General features: G+C 44.0%; 1 protein-coding gene across 7 annotated transcripts in view; it reads right to left on the reverse strand.

The window, feature by feature from the left end:
* Positions 1 to 3,023: 3,023 nt before the first annotated feature.
* Positions 3,024 to 22,046, reverse strand: part of Rufy3 (RUN and FYVE domain containing 3) — a 78,621-nt gene continuing 59,598 nt past the window's right edge. For 3 of the 7 annotated variants that reach the window (XM_036200203.1, XM_036200204.1, XM_036200205.1), the window contains 10 exons: positions 21,525 to 21,617; positions 18,679 to 18,762; positions 17,074 to 17,241; positions 16,288 to 16,385; positions 12,126 to 12,245; positions 10,720 to 10,816; positions 9,309 to 9,373; positions 8,496 to 8,523; positions 6,567 to 6,635; positions 3,024 to 4,327 (listed from right to left, as the gene is read on the reverse strand). In XM_036200203.1, coding sequence (XP_036056096.1) covers positions 4,184 to 4,327; positions 6,567 to 6,635; positions 8,496 to 8,523; positions 9,309 to 9,373; positions 10,720 to 10,816; positions 12,126 to 12,245; positions 16,288 to 16,385; positions 17,074 to 17,241; positions 18,679 to 18,762; positions 21,525 to 21,617 — 966 coding nt within the window. In that variant the 3' untranslated portion in view covers positions 3,024 to 4,183. Of the gene's footprint in view, positions 4,328 to 6,566; positions 6,980 to 8,495; positions 8,524 to 9,308; positions 9,374 to 10,719; positions 10,817 to 12,125; positions 12,246 to 12,452; positions 14,596 to 16,287; positions 16,386 to 17,073; positions 17,242 to 18,678; positions 18,763 to 21,524; positions 21,618 to 22,046 lie in introns of those variants that run through there. The other 4 variants (XM_036200207.1, XM_036200208.1, XM_036200210.1 and 1 more) reach the window with 2 other exon arrangements.

Consider the following 22,046-nt stretch of genomic DNA (forward strand, 5'->3'; position numbering starts at 1 on the left):
TTGTTCAGAAGTTGATTTGACTAATAAATCAACCTCAATGTTCTACATCTGCTTATCGATTCTAAAAAATCCTTAGATCTTATTTGCAAATGAACTGCATGAAAGGAATCTTAATCAGGTTCTACTAAGTAGGCTGTAAATGATATGAAAAGTGCCACTTTGTGTGTGTGTGTGTACACAGATGTTTTTGACCTCAGATTCTCAGCCTTTTACTTGACAGTTTAAGTACTGCTCAGTTATTTTTAGTTTTTCTCATACTTACATACAATGTTTCAAACGAGTCTTCTCTTCTGTTTTCTTTGGAGTTAGGGGTTTTTGCAATGCCCACAGGGGCATTTCATCTTCTATCAAGTCCTGTTGCCAAGGATTTACCAATGATAAGGTAACCTCCATCATTCGGTCAAGGCCACATTTGTCAAGTTAGTATGAAGCACTCCCTTCCTGCTTCCTGCATTCTCTTCTGAAACAACTTACATAGCACAGTGATTCCCCTTAAGAACTGGGGAATTCAGTTCCACTTTATATGCATCTGGGGGGGGGTCTACCATTGGAGGTATAACCCTACAGTATGTTACAGTATATTACTTAAGAACTGGGGGATCCAGTTCTACTTATATATTCGTCTGGGGGTGGTCTACCATTGGAGGTATAACCCTACAGTATGTTACAGTTTATTAAGAACTGGGGGATCCAGTTCCACTTACATATGCATCTGGGGGGGTCTATCATCGGAGGTATAACCCTACAGTATGTTACAGTTTATTAAGAACTGGGGGATCCAGTTCCACTTTATATGCATCTGGGGGGGTCTATCATCGGAGGTATAACCCTACAGTATATGACTTGCTGCTCAGAGTTTCTTATTTAGCCATTTGGAGTCCTTTCAGTTGACTCCTTTGTCCCTGTTATCTGTGGTGCAATTCTTAGCTTCTAAGATACCACACACCTGGAATTAGTCATTTCTCATGAGGCTTTCTGGTCTTTATTGGAGGATGGTGTTAGGAAATAAGATGCTGACCAGGCAGTAGTGTCCCATGCCTTTAGTCCCAGCACTTGGGAGGCAGAGGCAGGTGGATCTCTGAGTTTGAGGCCAGCCTGTCTACAGAGTGAGTTCCAGGACAGTCAGGGCTACGCAGAGGCCCTGACTTTAAAAACACAGCAACAAAGAAAACAGAATGCTGACAAGATCTTGGGTGTGAGTGGTATTTTTGGGGGGAGGGGTTGATTTGTACATCTGCATTACTGATACAGAGCTTCACATGCGTATTGGACATTTGTGTCTCTTTGTGAGAAGTGTCTTCATTTTTCTCATTTTAAAATAATGTATTCTGGATAGAAATCCTTTACCAGATGCTTTAGTTAGGGTTACTGTTGCTGTGATGAAACGCCATGACCAAAGCAACTCGGAGGAATGGGCTTATTTCACTCATACCTCCATATTTCAGTTCACCGATGAAAGCTATCAGGGCAGGAGCCCAGAGACCGGCGCTGATGCAGAGGCCACTGAGAACTGTTGCTTTTTAATACCACTCAGGACCACTCACATGGACTGGAGCCTCCGGCTTCCGTCATGAGAAAATGCCCTGCAGCCCAGACTCATGGCGACATTTCCTCAGTTGTTTTCTCCTCTCAGATGACAATAGTGTGTGTCAAATTGACATGAACTAGCTAGCACACTGGGCAAGTTGCAGACATTTTCTGTTTCCCGTTCCACCTGCAGTTTCTGCTGGGCTTGAACTCGGCCGTCTGCCTTAACCTACCCAATGCTGGCACTATACATATGCACATGCTCAACTAAACGTACAGACTTTTATTTCTGCAGGTTTTATTTCTCTTGTTGCCCATGCTTCTAAGTCATACCTAGAAAATCGGCATTAAATCCAATGTCATGAAGCTTTTCCAGAAGTTTAGCTCTTACACCCAGGCTTCTGTGTGATACACCAGGCCAGCTTCATTTCTGTGTATATGGGTGTCCAGTTTTCCCAATACTTTGTTGCAGCAAGTGGTCTTGGCACCCTTGTCAGAGATTATTTGACTTTATACTTACATGTTTATTTCTAGACTGTCTATGCTTTATGCCAGTATCATTTTGACTTGGTTACTATAGTTTTAAGCTTTGAAATCAATTATATGGCCTCTGAATTCATACTTTATAGAGTTGACTAGAGTTCCCTGAAATACTGTGCATAAAATTTTAGGAAAGATCCTTCCATTTTCTTATGGGTATTGCTTTTTTTTTTCTTTTTAGGGATTGTCCCATGTTGGCCAGGCCCTGATCCCTTCTCCTCGGGCTTTATGTGCGGATTCAGGGCCTGCCTCCTGCAGTGTTTGTGTGGTGGTGTGTTCTAGTCTATGAACACACAGTGCCATTTAATTTCATGTGGAACATTCTGTAGTTTGTACTGTGTGAGTTCTTGCCTCTAGTTAATTTCACTTTCATTTGGTTCTTGCTATTATTAAATGTTAAGGAAGTTCCCTAGGGATATTACATTTGAGTGTCCATTACTTGGTCCCTTGACTTTGGGATGAGGATGCAAAATAACAACCACAAATCTTTGAGGCTGTTTAAAGAGGCAAAGTGACTGCAGTCCCAAGTGTTTACTTAATTCAAAACTAATCAGGACTTTTGGACCTCATACGTAGTTCCTAAAATTGCATGCCAGGCAGTGGTGGTGCACGCCTTTAATCCTAGCACTCAGTAGTCAGAGGCAGGCATATCTTTGTGAGTTCGAGGCCATCCTGGTCTACAAAGCTAGTTCCTGAACAGCCAAGACTACACAGAGAAACCCTGTCTCAATGCCCTCCCCCCAAAAAAAGTATTTTGCAGAAAAAAGGTGGGGGCTAGACACATGGCTCAGTGGTTAAGAGCACTGGCGGCTCTTTCAGAGGACTGGGGTTCAGTTATCATCATCCACAGGGCAGCCCCCCAGCTGTCTCTTAATTCTGGTTCTATGGGAACTGATACCCTTCTTGACAAACATATAAAACATTAAAACATTCTTTTAAAGAGAAAAGGCAACCAATATAATAGGTCAGAATTACTAATTTTATTCCCCCTAATACTCTTAAACTTGGGCTGCACCAGCAGGCCAAACTTGTGAAAGAATGACTTCCCAGGAGAATTCATTATCCCAGATTCCAAGTGTGCACAGAATCATGTTTTCTGAGTCTAAACTGGAATTGAATGATCCAGACATACAACATAATCGTAGTAATGAAACCATTTCTTTCCACCTCTTGTTCAGTGATTCCCCACTTTTCTACAGAGGGTTTATTATGAAGAGATGTTTGAGTATTGTCCTTTCCAAGAAGCCTGCCAACAGGTTCTGAGCTGGAGTTTAGAGGGAGGACTTGTTATCAAGTACACAGTTTAATAAATGTTGAGCTACTGTCCTTAGCCATTGACAAATCAGAGTCCATGGTATGTGTAGCTGGCTCAGCCTTACTTTAATCTACTTGCAAGGGGGAGGGACTGAGCAAGAGCGATGGCTTGCTCTGTGGTAGGGATTCTGAAAAAAGCAGACACTTCTGGAGCCATTATGTGGAAAAACAGAGATGTTCCTGTTCACAGGAAGAAAACTCTTGTAGCTAAAGGACCCCCCCCCCCCCGCAAATTCTGGTCCTGAAATTGTAATGCATTACAATACTGTTACTAATACATTCAGAATTTATATTGCTTTTCATTACTTTCCCTGAGATTGGGTTCACAGTTTGGTGGATTAAAGAGGTAGGTGGAGGAAAGTGAGAGGAAACTGTGTGTCCAGTAGCACCTGGGCGACACTTCCTTTCATCTCTGTGAACATTCACGTTACCCCTCAGAATGGAGATGTGATGTTTCTTCCCGGTGTTTTTGGCAGTGATGCTGTGGTTGGGCCTCACACTTGCTAGGCAATGCTTTTCCACTCCGCTGCAGCCCAGCTTTATCACTTCGTAAGAATGAAAAAGCCCAAAGCTGCGCTTCTAAACCCTCCAAAGTGGGCTTGTTTAGGTGTTGAAGAGAAAGGCTCAGCAACTTTTATTGATACACTCATTAGAAAAGACGAGCAAAGATCCCAGCTGCTCCTGTCACTGCCTTCCCCCTGGTTTACTGCTGTCTTTCCTACCAACTGTGGTTGGCTCTGAGGACTAACAGGGGGAGCGAGAGGCCCAGCATGAACACTGGCCTGGGTCCTGGCCTCCAGTCTTAGGATGGGCTGGTGGAATACTGCTTCATCAGCTGCTTGTGACAAGGGTTGCACACGCGCTCGGGCTTGATGCTTGAAGGAAGAGGCAGTTGGTTTGTCGTGCAGGCATCACAGAAGGTTCCTCTGCAGTTCATACACATGCTCTGCAAGATGAGGGGCAGGGATCACACCAACAAGCCAACGATAGAAAGGCTCAAATTTGGAACTGCTCAGTGCATAATCGGGTATGGCATGGCTGCTGTGTGCCAAAAGCCCTGACCAGACTGTTGGAGCCCACTAGGTCTCCTAGTGGCTGTACCCAGCAGGACTGCATAAGAGGCTGATTGGACCATGGGCCTGGGCACCAGGTGACTGTAACTAGCAAGGGGGAGGTCTTTTGCTCCACCCTTGGCATTGTTATAAATAGACCTTTGGAATAAAGTTCTGGTATGGTGGATAAGGATCCAGGCTCACCTGAGTCCCTCCTGTGTTTCTCTCTATTTCTAACTAAGTCTCTTATCCCTCATTCCTCAAGAGTCGTGGGGTAAATAAGTGTGGGGGCTGGTCCTCTACACCAGACTTGTTCATAAGGAGCATGGTGTCACAGAATCAGCAGAAAAGACAAGAGAGCATCCAGTCTCTGGAGTATACTTTGTACTTTTGATCCTAAAGTCACTTTTGGGTAGGCTAATTCTAAATTCTAGCAAGTGCCTAAGCACACTGAAACTCAAAATGAGGTAGTGAACTAGCAGTGGTTTGGAGAAGCTGACACTTCAAGTTCCCAGAGCACTGACAGCTTAATGCTTCTCTCTGACGCCCACGAGCACAGCTCCTGTCCTGTGACCTGCACCTTGTTTCTAGGGAAGCTGTCTCTATAAACACTGTGAACCTCTGGTAGCCAAGCAGTGCTCCCACAGCATGGTCACACAGACAGCTCCTCATAAAGGCGTCAAGAGTCATTTCTCCTGTGAAAGACTTCATCATCTGCCGAGTGCACGGAATGAGATGTTTTTGAGGCAGGGTCTCACTATGTAGCCTTTGCTGGTCTTGAACTAACAGAGACCTCCCCACCTCTGCCTCCAGGAGTGCTGGGATGGTTTTTTGAGACAGGGTTTCTCTGTGTAGTTTTGGTGCCTGTCCAGGCTGGCCATGAACTCACAAGATCTGCCTGGCTCTGCCTCCCGAGTGCTGGGATTAAAGGCGTGCGCCACCACTGCCTGGCACCTGGCTGTTTTTTAAGACAAGGTTTTATTGTGCAGTGCAGAAGGCTTGAACTTGGAGCCCTCCTGCGTCGGTCTCATAAGTGCTGGGTTGTTGGCATAGGTTTGCCATTTTTATTGGAAGTTTGTTAATAGGGCTTAGACGGGGAAAGACTGAAGTAAGTGAGCAGTTTCTTCTGTTCTGGAGTATTTATGAATTTCCAACCATATAGCAATGGTTCTGTTAACCTAAGGCTAGATCATACTGCAATTGTGTTAAGATTCAGCATGATGAAATCCAGAATTTGGGCTCGTTTCTTATAATTCTTAAAGCGCTTATTTGTAAGATCCCTTTGAACATAATACCTCTTGAGCTTCTCTGGGCACCATATTGATGCTGAATGATTCTATTGTTAGCCAGTCCCAGGCCTTGCACGCCATGAGGACTTTGGTTCTTTCTAATCTAGGCTTTCACTTCACCCACTCTATGAAGGCAAACTGGCAAAAGCCCATGGAAAGGCCCAGTGGGGACTGTCCTCTGCTCCTCTGAGCACGGCAACCTGGAAGGAACACAAGCAAAGGACTAGGACTTGAGTGTTAGCTGTCTTCAGCACATGGACCTGGGATAGTATGCTGTCTGGTGCAGAGCTGGATGTGGCTCAGTGTAGAGCACGTACCTAGTGCACACCAGGGGCTGGGATTCCATCAACAGAAAACAAGAGGAAATACACAGACCCTGGGCAGGGGGAGGACACGTTTGTGATGGCCCCCACTACACAGCCAGCCCCAGGCCATCTGGACCACACAAGAGGCTGGAGCTCAAAACCCAAACAAGGGCCCAGTGAGAAGCCTCTGCAGGGAAAGGGCTTACTATGAAAGACTGAGGACTAGAACCTGTGGTTGGAGAAGAGAGCAGACCTTCAAAGCTGTCCTCTGACCTCACATGGGCACCACGGGCACATGAGTAATGTCCCTCCTGGACCCAGTTACAACAACAAAAGCTGTACTTTGTAGATTAGTGCCTCCTTAGTTGATTCAAAGTATGCATGCACTTATTTGTATTCTCTTAAGGAATAAGTTCCTCGCCCTGACTTTCTAGTTCATTCCTGGCACCATGAGAAGCACACTGTGTTCCACACATCAAAGTTCTGCTTACTGTGGGCAAGGAGCTGAGGTGTAGACCATCTCTGTGAAGACCACTCACCTTTGTCAGGTTGTCATCTTCCCCACAGAGCTGACACACCTGTGGTTCTTCAGAGAGATCGGGTTGACCCTAAGACACACACACACACACACAGTAAGCCGGTTACCTCCCTGAGCACAAGGAACATGAACGCTTTTGTAACGTTTTTAGCTACTAAAACCAGACTGCACACTGAAGGCGAAGAAACAAACTCCATATTCTATCACCTTAACTCTGAATTTTACTTTTATCAAGAGAACTCAAGCGTTCATGGCCAAATCCTTGTTCCATTCCTCCATTGAGCATGAGAACACTGGCTTCACTTTAAATCTTGTAAGGTGATGAAGTGCCTCAGGCTTAGTAGTACATGTCTTCCTCATGGGTGGCCATACTGTATTTTCAAGGTGTTTTGTAGTTGCCTAAACCACCATCTCCTGTAACCAGGCAAGATGTCCAGTGAAGGGATTGGGACTCCAACCCAGCCACAAAACCTTCGACCTACAGTTTGTCCTGCCTGCAAGATGTGCTGGCGTAAGGGTGGCAGTGGCCAACCAATGACTGGTCCAGCCTGAGACCCATGCCACGAGAGGAGCCCACCCCGACACTGCCTGGAGTGCCAGGACCCAGAGACCTAGGATAGAACCAGACAGAGTCAATGAAATGATTCCTAATGATACCCTGCTATACTTGTAGATAGGAGCTTGGCATTACCAAGAAGCTTCACCCAGCAACTGATGGGTTTGGCGGAGCTCGGGGAGTCCTGAAGAGGGGGAGGAAGGATTGTAGGAGCCAGAGGGGTCAAGAACACCAGAAAGCCCACAAAAATCAATCAGCCAGAGCTCAGAGGGGCTCACAGAGACTGAACCAATAATCAGGGAGCCTGTACGTACTGGTCTGACCTAGGCCCTCTGCACATGTTACAGTTGTGTGGCTTGGTCTTCTTGTGGGACTCCTGACAGTGGAAGCAGGTCGGGGGCAGCTGTCTCCTGGGTTGCCTTGTCCAGCCTTAACGTGACGGGAAGAGGGGAGGTGCTGAGTTTTACTGCCACTTGATGCTCGGAGGAGGGAAACAGGAGTGGGTGGGGGAGGAGCTGGGAGGGAAAGGGGAGGGGAGAGTGCAGTCGGGATGCACCCTGAGAGTCGATAAAAGAACATTTTAAAACGTTCAGAAGTGATCAAAAAGGGGCTGGAGAGAATGCTCAGCAGTTAATGTACTGGCTGCTCTTCCAGAGAACCTGGGTTCAATTCCCAGCACCCACATGGCAGCTCACAACTGTCCATAACTCCTCTTCTAGCCTCCATGGGCACCAGGCATCCATGCGGGGCACAGACATACTTACAGGCAGAATATCAATACATGTGAAATAAAATAACAACAAAAACTCTTTTTAAAGTGACCAAAAAGTCTTTTTCCTATCCATTTTATGTCAGGGAAAGTGAGGAGTGGTGACCGTTCTGAGTGCGGGTTCATCGGGGTGACATCAGCCGGGAGGTGAGGACCGCAGTTGGCTCAGGCAGTGTGCTAGGTGCTCTGAGCCCGTCACACCATGATTCCCATTTACAAACACGACTACAGTTTTCACTATTGCTTCCCAACACATCAACATCTGGTTTCCAACATGTGGGGTGCATTTTAGATCATTAAGAAGATGCCCAGGCGGTCGTGGCGCACGCCTTAAATCCCGGCACTTGGGATGCAGAGCCAGGCGGGTCTCTGGGAGTTCAAGGCCAGCCTGGGCTACAGAGCGAGTTCCAGGAGAGTCAGGGACAGAGAAACCCTGTCTGGAAAAGCTAATCATAAATGAATAAAATGAAAAGGCTATCAAGAAGATGCAACACTGAGGGCTATGTCCATCTGTCCTTCCTCCCACGCTACTTTGTTTGCTGGCTAGCCATGGCACACTGACTTTGTAGTTGTGTACAGACATTTTAAACAGGAGCCTTACTTACCAATTCATCTGCAGGCCGAGTCAGCAGTCTATAATGGAGAAATGAAAAGGTAATGAATATCAACTTCCTGTTTTTCCCCTTACAGCATCTCAAGAAATGCTCAGGACAAAACTCATTAAACAAGCAATGCTGCCCCCCCCCCCCCCCACATTGCTGGGAACAGTGTAATTATAAATCTTGACCTCCAAGATTCTGGGCAATTTGGTTAAATATTTTACTGACTATCTGATCCCTGATATCCACCACAGTTGGGGTTTACAAATATATATGGGTTTACATTTTATCTTTCCTTTTTACTACCTAGAAAATAGCATTTGTCTTATAACATGTAGAAGTCCAGTGGCTCATTAACCAGACATGTTTTAAAGTTTTACTGTATCTGATATTATGGGAGTCTACCCATTATCATGTGCCATGTACTCATCTACCTTACTCAAATACTTTTTTCTTGCTCTCATTTGCCCTATCATTTATTTATCCCACAACACCTTTTAAAATGGTAGATACCTTTGCAAATACAACATAGAAAATGTTTGACTTAATTATTTTCATGTACCAGTCTTTTAGGAAGCTTGTTTTTAAAAAGTGTGCTGCCTTTTATTTTCAACTTTGTAAGCAGTCACGGAATTAAATCTGGTTAATCCTCTTTGATTTGGCTATTATGTTATCTGGTTTATTATCTACTAGCTTCCCTTGTAAGTGTCTTTCTACTTCCCCAGTCTGTGTCTGGCCTGTCTAAAGGTCAGTGTCCTTCTCACAGGAGCCCCTTCCCACCCCAGAATGACTTTATAGCTTAATGTGCATTACAAACACCTCTGGTTTTCTTCCAGCGGCCTATTTAGTGTAACCTTTTCCTCTCGAACTCCGTGCTTCCCATCCTGCCAAGAGAAAACAGCATTATTCAGGATGTTCAATGGTGAGGACACCACAGGTTTCCTCTGTAGTGTCTCAGCTTAGGTACAAAGAGAGGAGCTTGCTTTCTTCCCCCTTCTCTCTCTCTCTCTCTCTCTCTCTCTCTCTCTCTCTCTCTCTCTCTCTCTCTTCTTTCTGTGTCTCTCTCCTCTCTGTCTCTCCTTCCATATGCAATACTTACATACTTAGAGAAAGGACTTAACTTTCAAACAAGTTTCCTCATACTCTGCTCCAAATAAGTAGTTATTAAAACATTCTGATACAGTTTAGAATTAGTTATTTTTATATAAACCACTGCCTGCTCTGAACTGCAGTCCATCTGCTTCCAAAAGCAGACTAAGTTCTTTAGACCACTCAGGTATCAGGCAAGACAGGTCAATGCAACATTTACCCTCTAAGAAGCCCAGTTCGGGGCCATTCAAGACAGAAACTTACAGCCTTCTTGGGAAAGAAAAGTAAGAGAGGCAGGCCTCCTCAGTCCTTTAGATTTACACGCACTCAAAGTAGTAAAGAGCACCCTGCATGGTGGTTCTCTGCACATTTCAAATAGCAATGTGTATTATATAACAAATTTCTATTCACCATTCCCATGGACTCAGCAGCAAATTAGCAGCTAGCTCTCTAGAAATGACAACGCATCCCCCTATGCTCTATGTGTTAATACAGACAAAAGCACTTGCTCCTCTGAATAGAACAGACATGTCTCATGCTTTTTATGCTGCATCATTTTTGGAGGCTGGCCTGGCCCTGTTCCTGGTCCCAGAGATGCCTTTGTAGAATTGTGGCTCCTCACCCCTGCAGGTGCTGGCGACTTTCAAGACTGTTGTACAGAAAGTTCTATTTCATTCTTTAACCATTCTATACAATGTTCCCTTCTGTAATTCTAGCTGCTTCTCCTTCTACAAGAAGATCCTTGCGTATATTCACACTGGAATTCACATGACGTAGAGGCCTTAAGAAGCAAACCTATAGCTGCGGAACTTCTGCTGAAGGGGAACTTGGGGCTAGGAGGACTGTTATACATAGTGCACAGCATTAGTTAGGACTCCAAGAGACACAGTTACCCTGACTCCAGACAGTCTTACCAAACAGTCCAAAGGAAAAGTCATTCTCTTTTCCAGTGGAGCAGGCCCAAGGCCATCTTAGAGGTCAGCTCAGGGTCACACTTTCCTCCATTCTGAGAAGCCTGCCTGGCTGTCTGCATACTGCAGACCACGGGAACTAAGCACGTGGGCTGGGAAAGGCCCACTGGGCCATAAAGCTAGCCCCTGAGATGGAGGAGTACTACAGGTGAATAGAGAAGACGCGTTACCGTGAGGGGCTCCAGCTTCTGGGCTCCCTTTCCTGGGGTGCCCCTGTTCTGTGACCTCCTCTCCTTTTCTTGTCTCAGTTCTAACTCCAGCTGAGTCCTGGTCAGGCGAGAGAAGAGAAGGACGAAAATTCTGATTTCTGTATTCATATATTCTAAAGAATGCCAGACCTTTCCCTTAAAGTTCCGCAGTTAAGTTTTTGTTTTATTTTGTTTTCCGAGACAGGGTTTCTCTGTGTAGCTTTGCACCTTTCCTGGAACTCACTCTGCAGGCCAGGCTGGCCTCGAACTCACAGAGATCCGCCTGCCTCTGCTTCCCGAGTGCTGGGATTAAAGGTGTGTGCCACCACCGCCCACCCGCAGTTAAGTTTTAATGCCTGATAAAGTTACCAGGAAACCCAAGCTCTAAAATATCAGAATACAGTAAACTAGCAATGCTAGGACAAGTAACACAGGCGTGCTCTTTCTCTGGGAATTCAGAATGTAAGTCAGGAGCAGCCAGGTCCAGCAGGTCAATTATTCTACATTAATTCTTAAGAGTTGTAGTTGCCTGGATGGCAATGTACTTACACTACAGCTGAAGGAAAGCCTTTTTACATTTTTAGTAAGACACACTGAAAGGACAGGCGTTACATTTCTATTTCATACTATTTGGCTGGTCCCTACAGTTATTATAATCAGTTCCCATACACCCCGTCCCCAAACTACTCAGCATCCTTGGTAGCTTCGTGTTTTATAGCCACCACACTTCTTATCTGCAGTCGGTGGCTTTAGCACCAAAGTGCATCCAACTTCAGAGGAGGCATGAGAGAGTGTTTAGGTTTAGTCAAGAAACAGGTTTCTTTTTTGTCCCTTCGAGAGACACTGTAGCCACTTAACTAGCTTACTAGTGTGAGCTGGGACAAACTGAACCCCTCGAAGCTGCCACTCCATCTGAAAGGAGGGGCAGTAACATCACCTATTAAAAGGATTGCTGGAAGATACTAGGAACACCAGTGTGTGAAGCGTTGTAAAACATATACAACATACTGCAGGAATTCAGGAGACGTTAAGTGTTATCACTAAAATCAGATTAGATATCAGTTACTATAGATTTGGGAACTTGGTCTCTAATTCTCTATTTTAGTTTTTGAAGACAAGAGTGTCACTGTGTGCAGCCCAGGCTGGCTTTGGGCTCTTGTCTGGGCTGAGATTTCAGGCCTGCACCACCATGGCCAGTAGCCAGTTCCAAACTATTTGATTACAAGGATGTTGAGTGGATTTTGGAACTGTTCACCCATGTGAAGCTTTCTGAGTTCCAACTGGTCATAAAGGAAAGATGGAGCCGAGATGGCTCAGGACCTGACTCCTCCTTGCTTAGCCTCTGCAGTACCCACCACCACCCTGCTGGTGATGCTGCCCCTGTTCACCGCTGCCTGGTGAGTGCCTCCACTTCCAGCTGCAGACTGTTGATCTTGTCTCCGAAGTCCTGTTTGAAGAGCCGGTTGTCCAACTCGGCAGACTGGCGGCCTCGCTCAGCCTGGCGCAATCTGGATGTGAGCCACATGAACTTGTGATAAAAACAAAAGCCATGGTGGGGAGGAAGACCAACTTCACAAACAAAATAAAACAACCCAAGGGAGGGGAGACAGGAGGAAAAAAAAGCAGGACACAGGAAGAAATTATGATGGGGAAAAAGATGAAGAAACAAATTCTAAAGAAAAGCAAGATGAAGGTGAACCAGGCAGAGGGAAAGCTGGTGTTCTATGTTTTTATTCTAGTACTACAGTTTACAGCCATCAGATGATCAACAACAAGACATCACTTTTTGGAAATCCATATCCAGAGCCACCCTCAAGTACACATCAGTTTATGTCGATGCCATTGTGTCTCTTTCCTAACAGCTGGTACGCTATCCTTCTGTCTTCCACATACAATTGAACCAGCAGGCAGGGCTGCCTTCTCACGTGGGCCTAGCACAATTTCCTGATCCTTCCCTGAACCACAGGAGGCCGGAGGGCAATCTCTAGCAACCCTTAGCCAGGCTCCTGCTCCACAAGGACAAGCGTCTCTGAACGTCTGGCTGTGTCTTCCCTTTCCTATCAGGTGGTGTGTGACCAAGGGACAAGAACTCCGCACTGGGGTTCGTAAGACTCCTGACCATATTCTCTGAAAATTCTTATGGATGCTTTCTTCTAAATGTCTTATAACTTTGCACCTATAAAGAATCATGTTTTATAAGGCGAAATATTTGAGGCTTTCTATAATAGAATTTAGAGGCATGCTATGTGTAGTCTAACTTTTATTGATTTGATTATTCTTTTCTGATGCTCATGTAAAAGGCAACTCATCACCATAAGAGGCTGATGAATAGCAGAATGCAGTAGGAGCTTTATTTATACAGGTGCAAAATTATAAGAATTAAAGTGAGTTCAAGGACCCTCCACTAAGTTGGCTCTAACGCAGGCCCTTTGAGGACCTATAAAAACACATGAACTCTGTTGCACTCTTAATTCTGGTTTGCCAAGAAGGTAAAAAATTTGAAGCAAAGGCATTATCTTCGCCTCTCTCTTAGCAGGGGCAATGCTGCATAGCATGCCAGGAGGAAGGGCAGAAAACAGGGACCAGGACCCCGGGCGTTGTGCCAAACCCGCTGGATGGAGTAAAGGCTCATGTGTATAAAAGCCTGCCTCCCCAAATCAAAAATAGTTTTTTTTTTTTAAATCAAAGTATTTATAGGATTATTTACAATGTAGAGCCTAGAAAGGGTTAGATTTGTAGTCACTTAGAAAAAGCAGCCCTGCTAGTATTGCTTGTGGATCTTTATTTGATACTAACCAATGCCAGCGCATTACTTATTTCTCATTTGATTTTTATTTATTTATTTATTTTTTTAGTAACTAGATTAGTTTTCCAGAACCTTTAGCAAACTCCCATCACAGAAAAAGTGATATGAAGCTTGGGCAAGTGTTCCAGGCAAGGATGGCAGGCCGGAAGTCATGACTACACCGTGGCCTCTCTATCCCAGTAGGAAAAGCAGGGTAGATCTGAAAATCGTATTTGTATGAAATTGTTCTCTCTGAGCTACCTAAGTAGTAAGTAGAATGACAGAGAAGGGCAGAGGTAGAAGGTGACACATGTTGAGAGGGTTTCCCAGCTTCCACACTGTGATGTTAAGAGCTACCTAATTACTACTTTGTTTCTAAGTACTTCAAAGAAATGCAAGGATGCTGTTTTTCTTTTCTGTCCAAAATCACTAAGGGAAAATAAATTGCAAGCAATCTTGGTTACTGAGAATAGAACTGTAATGAAATACTAAGTACTTTTCTTGGGCTGGGGATTAAACCTACACAAGGCAAGAGAAGAGAGGGGTCATGGGCTAAGACAGAGCTACTTCAGGTCCAAGGTCACCAGGCACACCTGTAGGAGTCACACTGCAGAGAACAGGCTCCCTGCTGTGGACACAGGCCACCTACAGAGTCTGATCACTATCACCAACACATGTACAATGCTTCCGTTCCCCAGGCTTCCTGAAAATGGTCTTTTGATTTACCGTTCAACTCAGAAATATTTCTCAAAGTTTATTTGGTATTTAATGAGGAACCCATACCAAAATGTCTAACTCTGGGGAAGAAAATAGCAGCAGCAGCAGCAGCAGCAACAACTAACCCAACCTATATATCCAACTGTCTTTTTTTTAAGTCCAACAAATTCAAGGTCAATTTTGGTGACTTTTTATATAGAATCGGAGCTTGGATGTAGGATTTCTGACTCCTTCCGCTTCTAGTTACTTTGTCAGGCCTGTGAGGTGGCCAGCTCCAAAGTGTCTAGTGATGTTTTGGGATCAGTTTATTTGCTGCACTCTTTAAGGTCTTTGCCTGTTTCACCAGATCTTTTTCACTTAATGAAATAAAAACAAAAAATGAGTTGGAAGGGTAATGAGAAAATAGATAAACAGGAAACAAAGACAGTAAGAAAATAAGTCAGAGGAGTCATTACTTTAGTTCTCTTGGCCTTAAATGCCAAGTCAAAAATCACAAAAGTACAACTTGTGAACATGAGCGTCAGTCTATTAAATCACAAATGTATCAGTGCTATGAATAACCTGGTATATAAATGGGTTCATTTTCTCTAGCAGTCACAGCAGTATCAATCATGCAAAAGTTTCAACCTCATTTCCAAGTTTGCAACCAGCTTCATTATTAACATTAATATGCTCTGCTGTTCAGGACACTCCCTGAAGAATCATTTGAAGGAAGTTACCCATCTCATTCATTCATTCACTCATTCATTTATTCATCAACATATGCCACGTACATTCAAGAACTGTGACAGGACTGGAACAGTTAGCTAACGATCTGCAAGGAGCTCACACCCTGGGAAGACAAGACACTGACCAGACTAGGGTGAGGCGCACAGTGAGAGCAGCCAGGCAGAATGGGGAGCGGTGGAGAGGGAGCACCAGCTCTAGCTGGAAAGAGCTATGGGAAGCCAACGTCAGGTGGTGGCCCTCGAGCCTTCATGTAAGGGAGTGGGAAGGGAGGTTCCTAACTGGTGGAACCTTCAGAATGATGAGGGATGGAAAGAAGGCCAGGCCAGTGTGGTTTAGTTTGCGGAGTAGACGCAGGGTGATGAGCAGGTTAGAGGGAGAAATGGCAGATGGTCTTGGGTGCTACAATGCATACAGCTGTGAAGTCTCAAACACTTTTCCACCGCTGCAGAGTTACAGGAGGAGCGGATGATTTCAGACAGAAGGAGAAAGAGGATGTCACAGGAAGAAGACAGGTTTTGGGTGACAGGTGGAGGTCAGGGAGGTACTGGAGTTAGTGAAAAGCACCCAGCTCTTCAGGAGAAAGACAGAGGGAGGTGAGGGAGAGAGAGAGAAGAGGAGCTCAAGATGAGAGAGCAAGCCATGATCACTACTTGGAGGACGACATCTGCCTTTCAGAATCCCTACCTCACCTAGCATGGAAAAAGTTAAAGACTTTAGTGACAAACAAAACTATATATAATTACAAACAGTATTTCTTTAGATAGGGTCTCATGCTTTAACCCAGTCTAGCCTGGAACTCACAATATACAGACCAATTTTTTTAAACATAAAACATTTAATTAAAATATAATTACATAATTTGTTACCTTCCTCCCTCCAGCCTCTCCTGTGTCTTCCTTACTCCCTTGCGCACGTGTGCGCGCACACACACACACACACACACACACACACAGAAACAACCTGCTGAGTCCATTTTGTATTGCTTGTGTGAGCACGATTTTAGAACTGGCTATTTGGTACTGGCTACCCAGTTGGGAGGCTCATCATGACAATCCCTCTCTCAGCTGCTGCTAGGCACCTGTAGTTCTCGGTCTAGGGGGGCGGGGATGTGAGATTCATTCCATGTTAGCCTGTCATTATACAGACCACTCTTAACTATGTTTCAGGAACATCATGGAACACACACAGATAAAATTTAACTGACGTATAAATTTAACCGACGTGTCTGATTTAGGTTGCATCCACTTCCGCACTTCCAGGTGTGGAGCCGGTTCTCAGCACTTCCCACCCGGAAGGGGCATCACCAAAACAGCACGTACCTGTGCTCCAGCTGTTTGATGGTGGCGGCCATCTGATTGGTCTTCTCTTCTAAGCGGCTGTTTAACTCACTTTTCTGTTTCGCTCCTAGGTCTGAGCTCTGGGGGAAAAGAATTGTAAAGATCTATGGGGCATGTCCATTTTAATTATAATTGCAAACAGGAAATAAAGGGAACTGCTTTATATTTGTGTGTCAGTTTATTTCTAAGTGGAAAGAGAAAACCAAGAAGCATTTTTGCTAAAATAAGTACTATTATATGAAGCTTATCACGTATCAGAAATCTCATCGATTTTCTGTTCATTAAAGATCTAATGCAGTTTACAATTCAGCTGATATGCTAAACTGCAAAGTAGACATTGTAGGATACAAACATTATATTATTATTATTATCTTTGTAGCTTTTTTCCCAACATAATATTTTTAGTGATTATTTGAGAATTTCACACAATGCACCCTGATCACACTCACTTCCCAGTCCTCCCAGGTCCCACCCTTCCACACACACCCCCCCCCAATACACCAAGTCTAATTTGTGTTACACACACACTCTCAAATAGCTATATTAAATAAATTAAAATATATTTCAATATCTATGAAGGAAAATACAATATAAAGGTAGAAAGAGAAGTGGGTGGAGAGAGGAAGAATCTACAGGGAGTGGGGCCAGAGGAAAGAGACAAGTGTCACATGTCCTCTCAGGTGGAGCCTAGATTTAAACACGCATTAGATTTAAATGCAGCACGGGAGTTCTGAGAGCCAGGGAGTCCACTCTGAGTCTTTGCCCTACCTGCAGCTTGAAGGCAAGCTCATGCTTGAGAGCTCGGAGGTCATCTAGTTGCTGCCGCAGAGACACCAGGGCGTCCTGCTTCTCACAGACGTCCTTCTCCAGCATCTTCATAGCCAGTTCCATCTCCTGTCTCATGCTGATCTGGAGCTCCAGCTCCTTCTCAACGTCCTGCCCCAAAGCAAACAAACCGCTTACACTCCTTCCTTAAGTAAATGCCATAGCATTTCACAAGGAAAAGTAGATGAACACCCTTAGTGCTGAGTATTTTCCCAGAAGGTATTTATTTTAAGAGACATTAATAGGGCTGGAGGGATGGCTCAGAGGTTAAGAGCACTGGCTGTTCTTCCAGAGGTCCTGAGTTCAATTCCCAGCAACCACATGGTGGCTCACCACCATCTATAATGAGATCTGGTGCCCTCTTCTGGCCTGCAGAAATACATGCTGTATACAATGAATGAATGAATGAATGAATGAATGAATGAATGAATAAATAAATCCTTTTAAAAAGACATTAATAATAATAATTAATAAGTGACATTTTTAGTAACTATTAAGAGCCAGGCGGTAGTGGCACACATGTTTAATCCAGCACTCAGGAGGCAGAGGCAGGTGGATATCCGGGTTGGAGGCCAGCCTGGTCTACAAAGTGAGTTCCAGAAAAACATAGAGAAACCCTGTCTCAGAAAACAACAACAAAATACTAATAATAACAACTATCAGGATTGAGAGGAACATTTGCTGGGATGTTCTTGATGTAGCTGAGATCCCTGGAATAACAATTCAGTTACTGGGAATGGTCAATAAGGCTGAGTGAAATCTTATTACTTCATAGGAAACTCCAGTTTCTACCATAATCACAGCAGCAATATTTAGCAGAACAAAGACACACACTGGAGTTCTTCTGCACTCAGGCTGTGCCCAGGGCACACCTTGGACCATCTTAGTTTCATGTCTCTTAATGTGATACACACATATAACAACTTTCAAATTTTCTATCAGGTGTTCCTTCTTTAAATAGTTATGATAAAAATGAATCATGCTACCACATGCTTCCATTATTTCTAGGATACTTCTTATGGAAAACATTTTAATATCTAATTTACAATCATATAGTGAGTAAATGTTAGTTATTTAAAATGCATTAGGAAGGTTGTATTTTTAGAAAACCTGAATTTCTGCCATGTACTCTTTTCTCTTTAGGATTTATTTTATGTATGAGTGCTCTGTCTGCATGTACAACTTTTCACCAGAAGAGGGCATTAGATCCCACTACAGATGGTTGTGAGTCACCATGTGGTTGCTGGGAATTGAACTCAGGACCTCTGGAAGAGCAGCCAGTGCTCTTAACCTCTGAGCCATCTCTCCAGCCCCTCTGCCATGTACTCTTACCTTGAAGTAACTAATTAGTACTAATTAAACCACTCCTCATTTTCAACTTTCCACATTCTTAGAGATACCACAGAGTGGACAAAGGCAAGAAATAATTCTATAGGGTTTGTAAAAGCAGGGGTGCATTACTGAGTGTCTGGACCTCACTTCGTTACTGGAAGCTCCTCTGAGCCCGGCCTTCTTGTGTGGCCTGGTTACTAGAACTTAGGAAGTTACCAGTCGTAACTGCGTCTCCTCCTTCAAATGCTTCCTTGCTTCACTCAGCGCTTGTCCTTCGGCAGCTCTGTCTTGCTTAGGAGCCTTAGAAAGGTAAATAAAAGTACATGTTTAAGGACTTAAAGACTCTACACCAAATTAGCAGATACAAGGAAGAAATTCAAGCTGAGTATATTTTAAAAGGTTATGTTGAATTGGAAGTTTGTTGTCTCTTCATTTAAACCCTGAAAGAGAGTTACCAAAATTGGTGGTGGAGATCCTCCACATCAGTCTTGGAAAACACCATCATAGCTGTGTGTGGTTGGTTGCCAGTGCCTGTAGTTTGAGCACTTGGAGGCCTGGCAAGAAGACTGTGGAGAGTCTGAGGCCAGCCTGGATTACAGACTAAGACACTGTCCCCCCCCCCCCCCCAAAAAAAGAAAAGAAAAATACACACACACACACACACACACACACACACACACACACACACACACACCCCAAACAAAAACCAACAACAAAAACCAAAACCATCCCCCACCTACCCAAACAAACAAACAAAATAAGGGGCTGAGACACAGTGCAGGTGGCAGAGCCATTGCTTGGCTTGCACGAAGCCTGGCATTCAATCCCTAGCACCTCATAAAACTGAGAACGATGGCTCAGATCTTTAACCCTGGCACTTGGGAGGTGGAAGCAGGAGGATTAAGAGTTCGAAGCCATCCTTGGTTATATACCAAGCTCTAGGCCACCTTGGGTTACATGGGACCATGGTTCAAAAACAAAAAACAAAAAAATAAAAATAAAGAACAAAACCCAAAACCCCGATAAAGTGATTCACTGCAAAACATGAACTGCTTCAGAGGTTTGAGTGGTACTCCATTGTTTTCCAGAGATTTCACATGTAGCTGTCCAAAGATCATGGCAAAAAAGGAAGGAGGCCATTCGGGAAATTCTTCTGAGCATTTACAGTTGTCTTAACGATGTCATGCATAAAAGTCAAATACTGATATTATACATAGGAAACTGCTTTTATCCCATTTATACCTCTAGGAACACTAGCAGTAGCAAGGAACGATGCCAGTGAAGTCAGAGAACAAAGAACAAGCAACCCTACACTCACAGTTGATAGGTCTATCAGTTAGAATATTCCCCTAAAGTAATACTATCATAATTTAGAACAATTAAGGTTACCATCATCAGGGCTGAAAGCATCACATTCATTATGCTCCCTATGGAGGTTGAACACAGGTATGCTCACTTGCAAGCCCACCGCTTGGGAGGCACAGGCAAGAGTCTGAGGTCAAGCTGGGTCACACAGTGAGACTCTGTCTCAAAGAATAACAAGAAAAATAAAAAGGCAGAACTGAACAATATAAAATAAGTTTGCAAAACTACACTGTAGGCAGATTTTTCTGTCTTGCCAGCCAGCTCCCAAATAACCACAGGGAGACTTATTATTAATGATAAAAGCTTAGCCAATAGCTTAGGCTTGTTACTAACTAGCTCTTACAACTTAAGTTCACCCATTTCTACTAATTCACTTTCTGCCTCATGGCTTTATTACCTTGACTCTGTACTGCCCATGCTACTTTCCTGTTTCCTGTGTCTGGCTGACAACTCTGTCCTTCTTCCCAGCATGCTCTGTGCCTCCTGCCTAGCTATTGGCCGATCAGCTCCTTATTAAATCAGTCAGAGCAACGTATCTTTATACACTGTAATCAAATATCCAGAAACACTGCACTATATAGAAAGCTTGGTCCAGGGTTGGGGATTTAGCTCAGTGGTAGAGCCCTTGCCTAGCAAGCGCAAGGCCCTGGGTTAGATCCTCAGCTCAAAAAGAAAAAAAAGAAAGAAAAAGAAAAAGAAAAAAATGGGCTGGAGAGATGGCTCAGAGGTTAAGAGCACCAACTGCTCTTCCAGAGGTCCTGAGTTCAATTCTCAGCAACCACATGGTGGCTCACAACCATCTGCAATGAGATCTGGCACCCTGTTGTGTATACATAATAAATAAATAAATCTTTAAAAAAATAAAATAAAAAGCTTGGTCCTTGGCTGGGCAGTGGTGGTACACACCTTTAATCCCAGCACTCGGGAGGCAGAGGCAGGCAGATCTCTGAGTTGGAAGTCAGGCTGATCTACAGAGTAACTTGTAGGATAGCCAGTGATACACAGAAAAACCCTGTCTCAGACAAACAAACAAACAAATAAACCAACAGTCCTCCTACATAAAACAAAACAAAAGCTTGGTCCTTGAAAGTGTTGTTATGTAGAAAATTCATTTGTTGCTAACTTTTCCCAGTGGCAACAGATAAGAAGACTACTCACTTTTCAGTAGCATAGTGTAAAAATAATGGTTATATTTATTATCACATAAAATAAAGTTATTTTATGATATAAATATTTTGTCTACATGAATGTCTGTGCACACTTGTGTGCCTGGTGATCCCAGAGGGCAGAAGAGGGAATTGGATCATCTAGAACTGGAGTTACAGACAGCTGTGAGCTGCCATGTGGGAACTGAGAACTGAACCCAGGTCCTCTGAAACAGCAATAACTTTGTTGACTGCTGAGCCATCTCTTCAGCTGTATTATGAAGGCTGTAACCACTAAACACAGTATAAATTATTAGCGCAAACAAACAAGAGCCTGAATTAGACTCTTCAAGTCTCTAAACAAATGTAAGCAATGATGAGCTGTGGCAGAGCAGAGGGCGCAAGCTTCTGGGAGCTGTGCCCTGTTCTGGGTTAGAGCCCAGGGGAGGGACGCAATCGATAGGTGTCAGTGTTCAGGACCGGCCGCCTCCCCGTGGCTCGCACGGGTGCAGTGTCCATTCCACGAAGTCTTAGAACGCATTCAGGACTCACCTTCCGACTGGATTCCAGCAGATAGGAGCTCTCCTCTTTAACCCGTTCCATTTCCTCTTGTAAGGTGATAATTCTGTTGTTGGCAACGGCAAGCTGTAGACCAAAATTAAATCAAAACCAAAAAACCTTTTATTCGTTTATTAAATAGAATAATTTGTTACCTGCTAAGGCATAATTTTCAGGCTTGAATGTTCTTAGGAATCCATAGCTAAAAGAAGCTATCTATCACCTACTAAAATTGTTCTCCACAGTCAGTTATGTGATGCATGCTGTAATCCCACCATTTTGGAGGATGGGGTTAGTAAATTCTCTGTAGCTTCAACTACAAAGTGAGATCCAGTCTCAGCAAAGTAAGTATTCTAATGAGGAACACAGGGGAAGTTATCTTTCAAGTAAAATAAAAATTTAAATCACCTGATATTGCTTCTTTTGTGTGAATACTTCTATTTTGGTTGTGTGTGCATGGGTGCACACGTCTGAGTGTGCATGTGTAGGTGCAGAGCAGAGGTTCGTTGGCAGTCT

This window comes from Onychomys torridus, chromosome 10 (assembly GCF_903995425.1).
Source record: "Onychomys torridus chromosome 10, mOncTor1.1, whole genome shotgun sequence".
NCBI classification, from domain to species: Eukaryota; Metazoa; Chordata; class Mammalia; order Rodentia; family Cricetidae; genus Onychomys; species Onychomys torridus.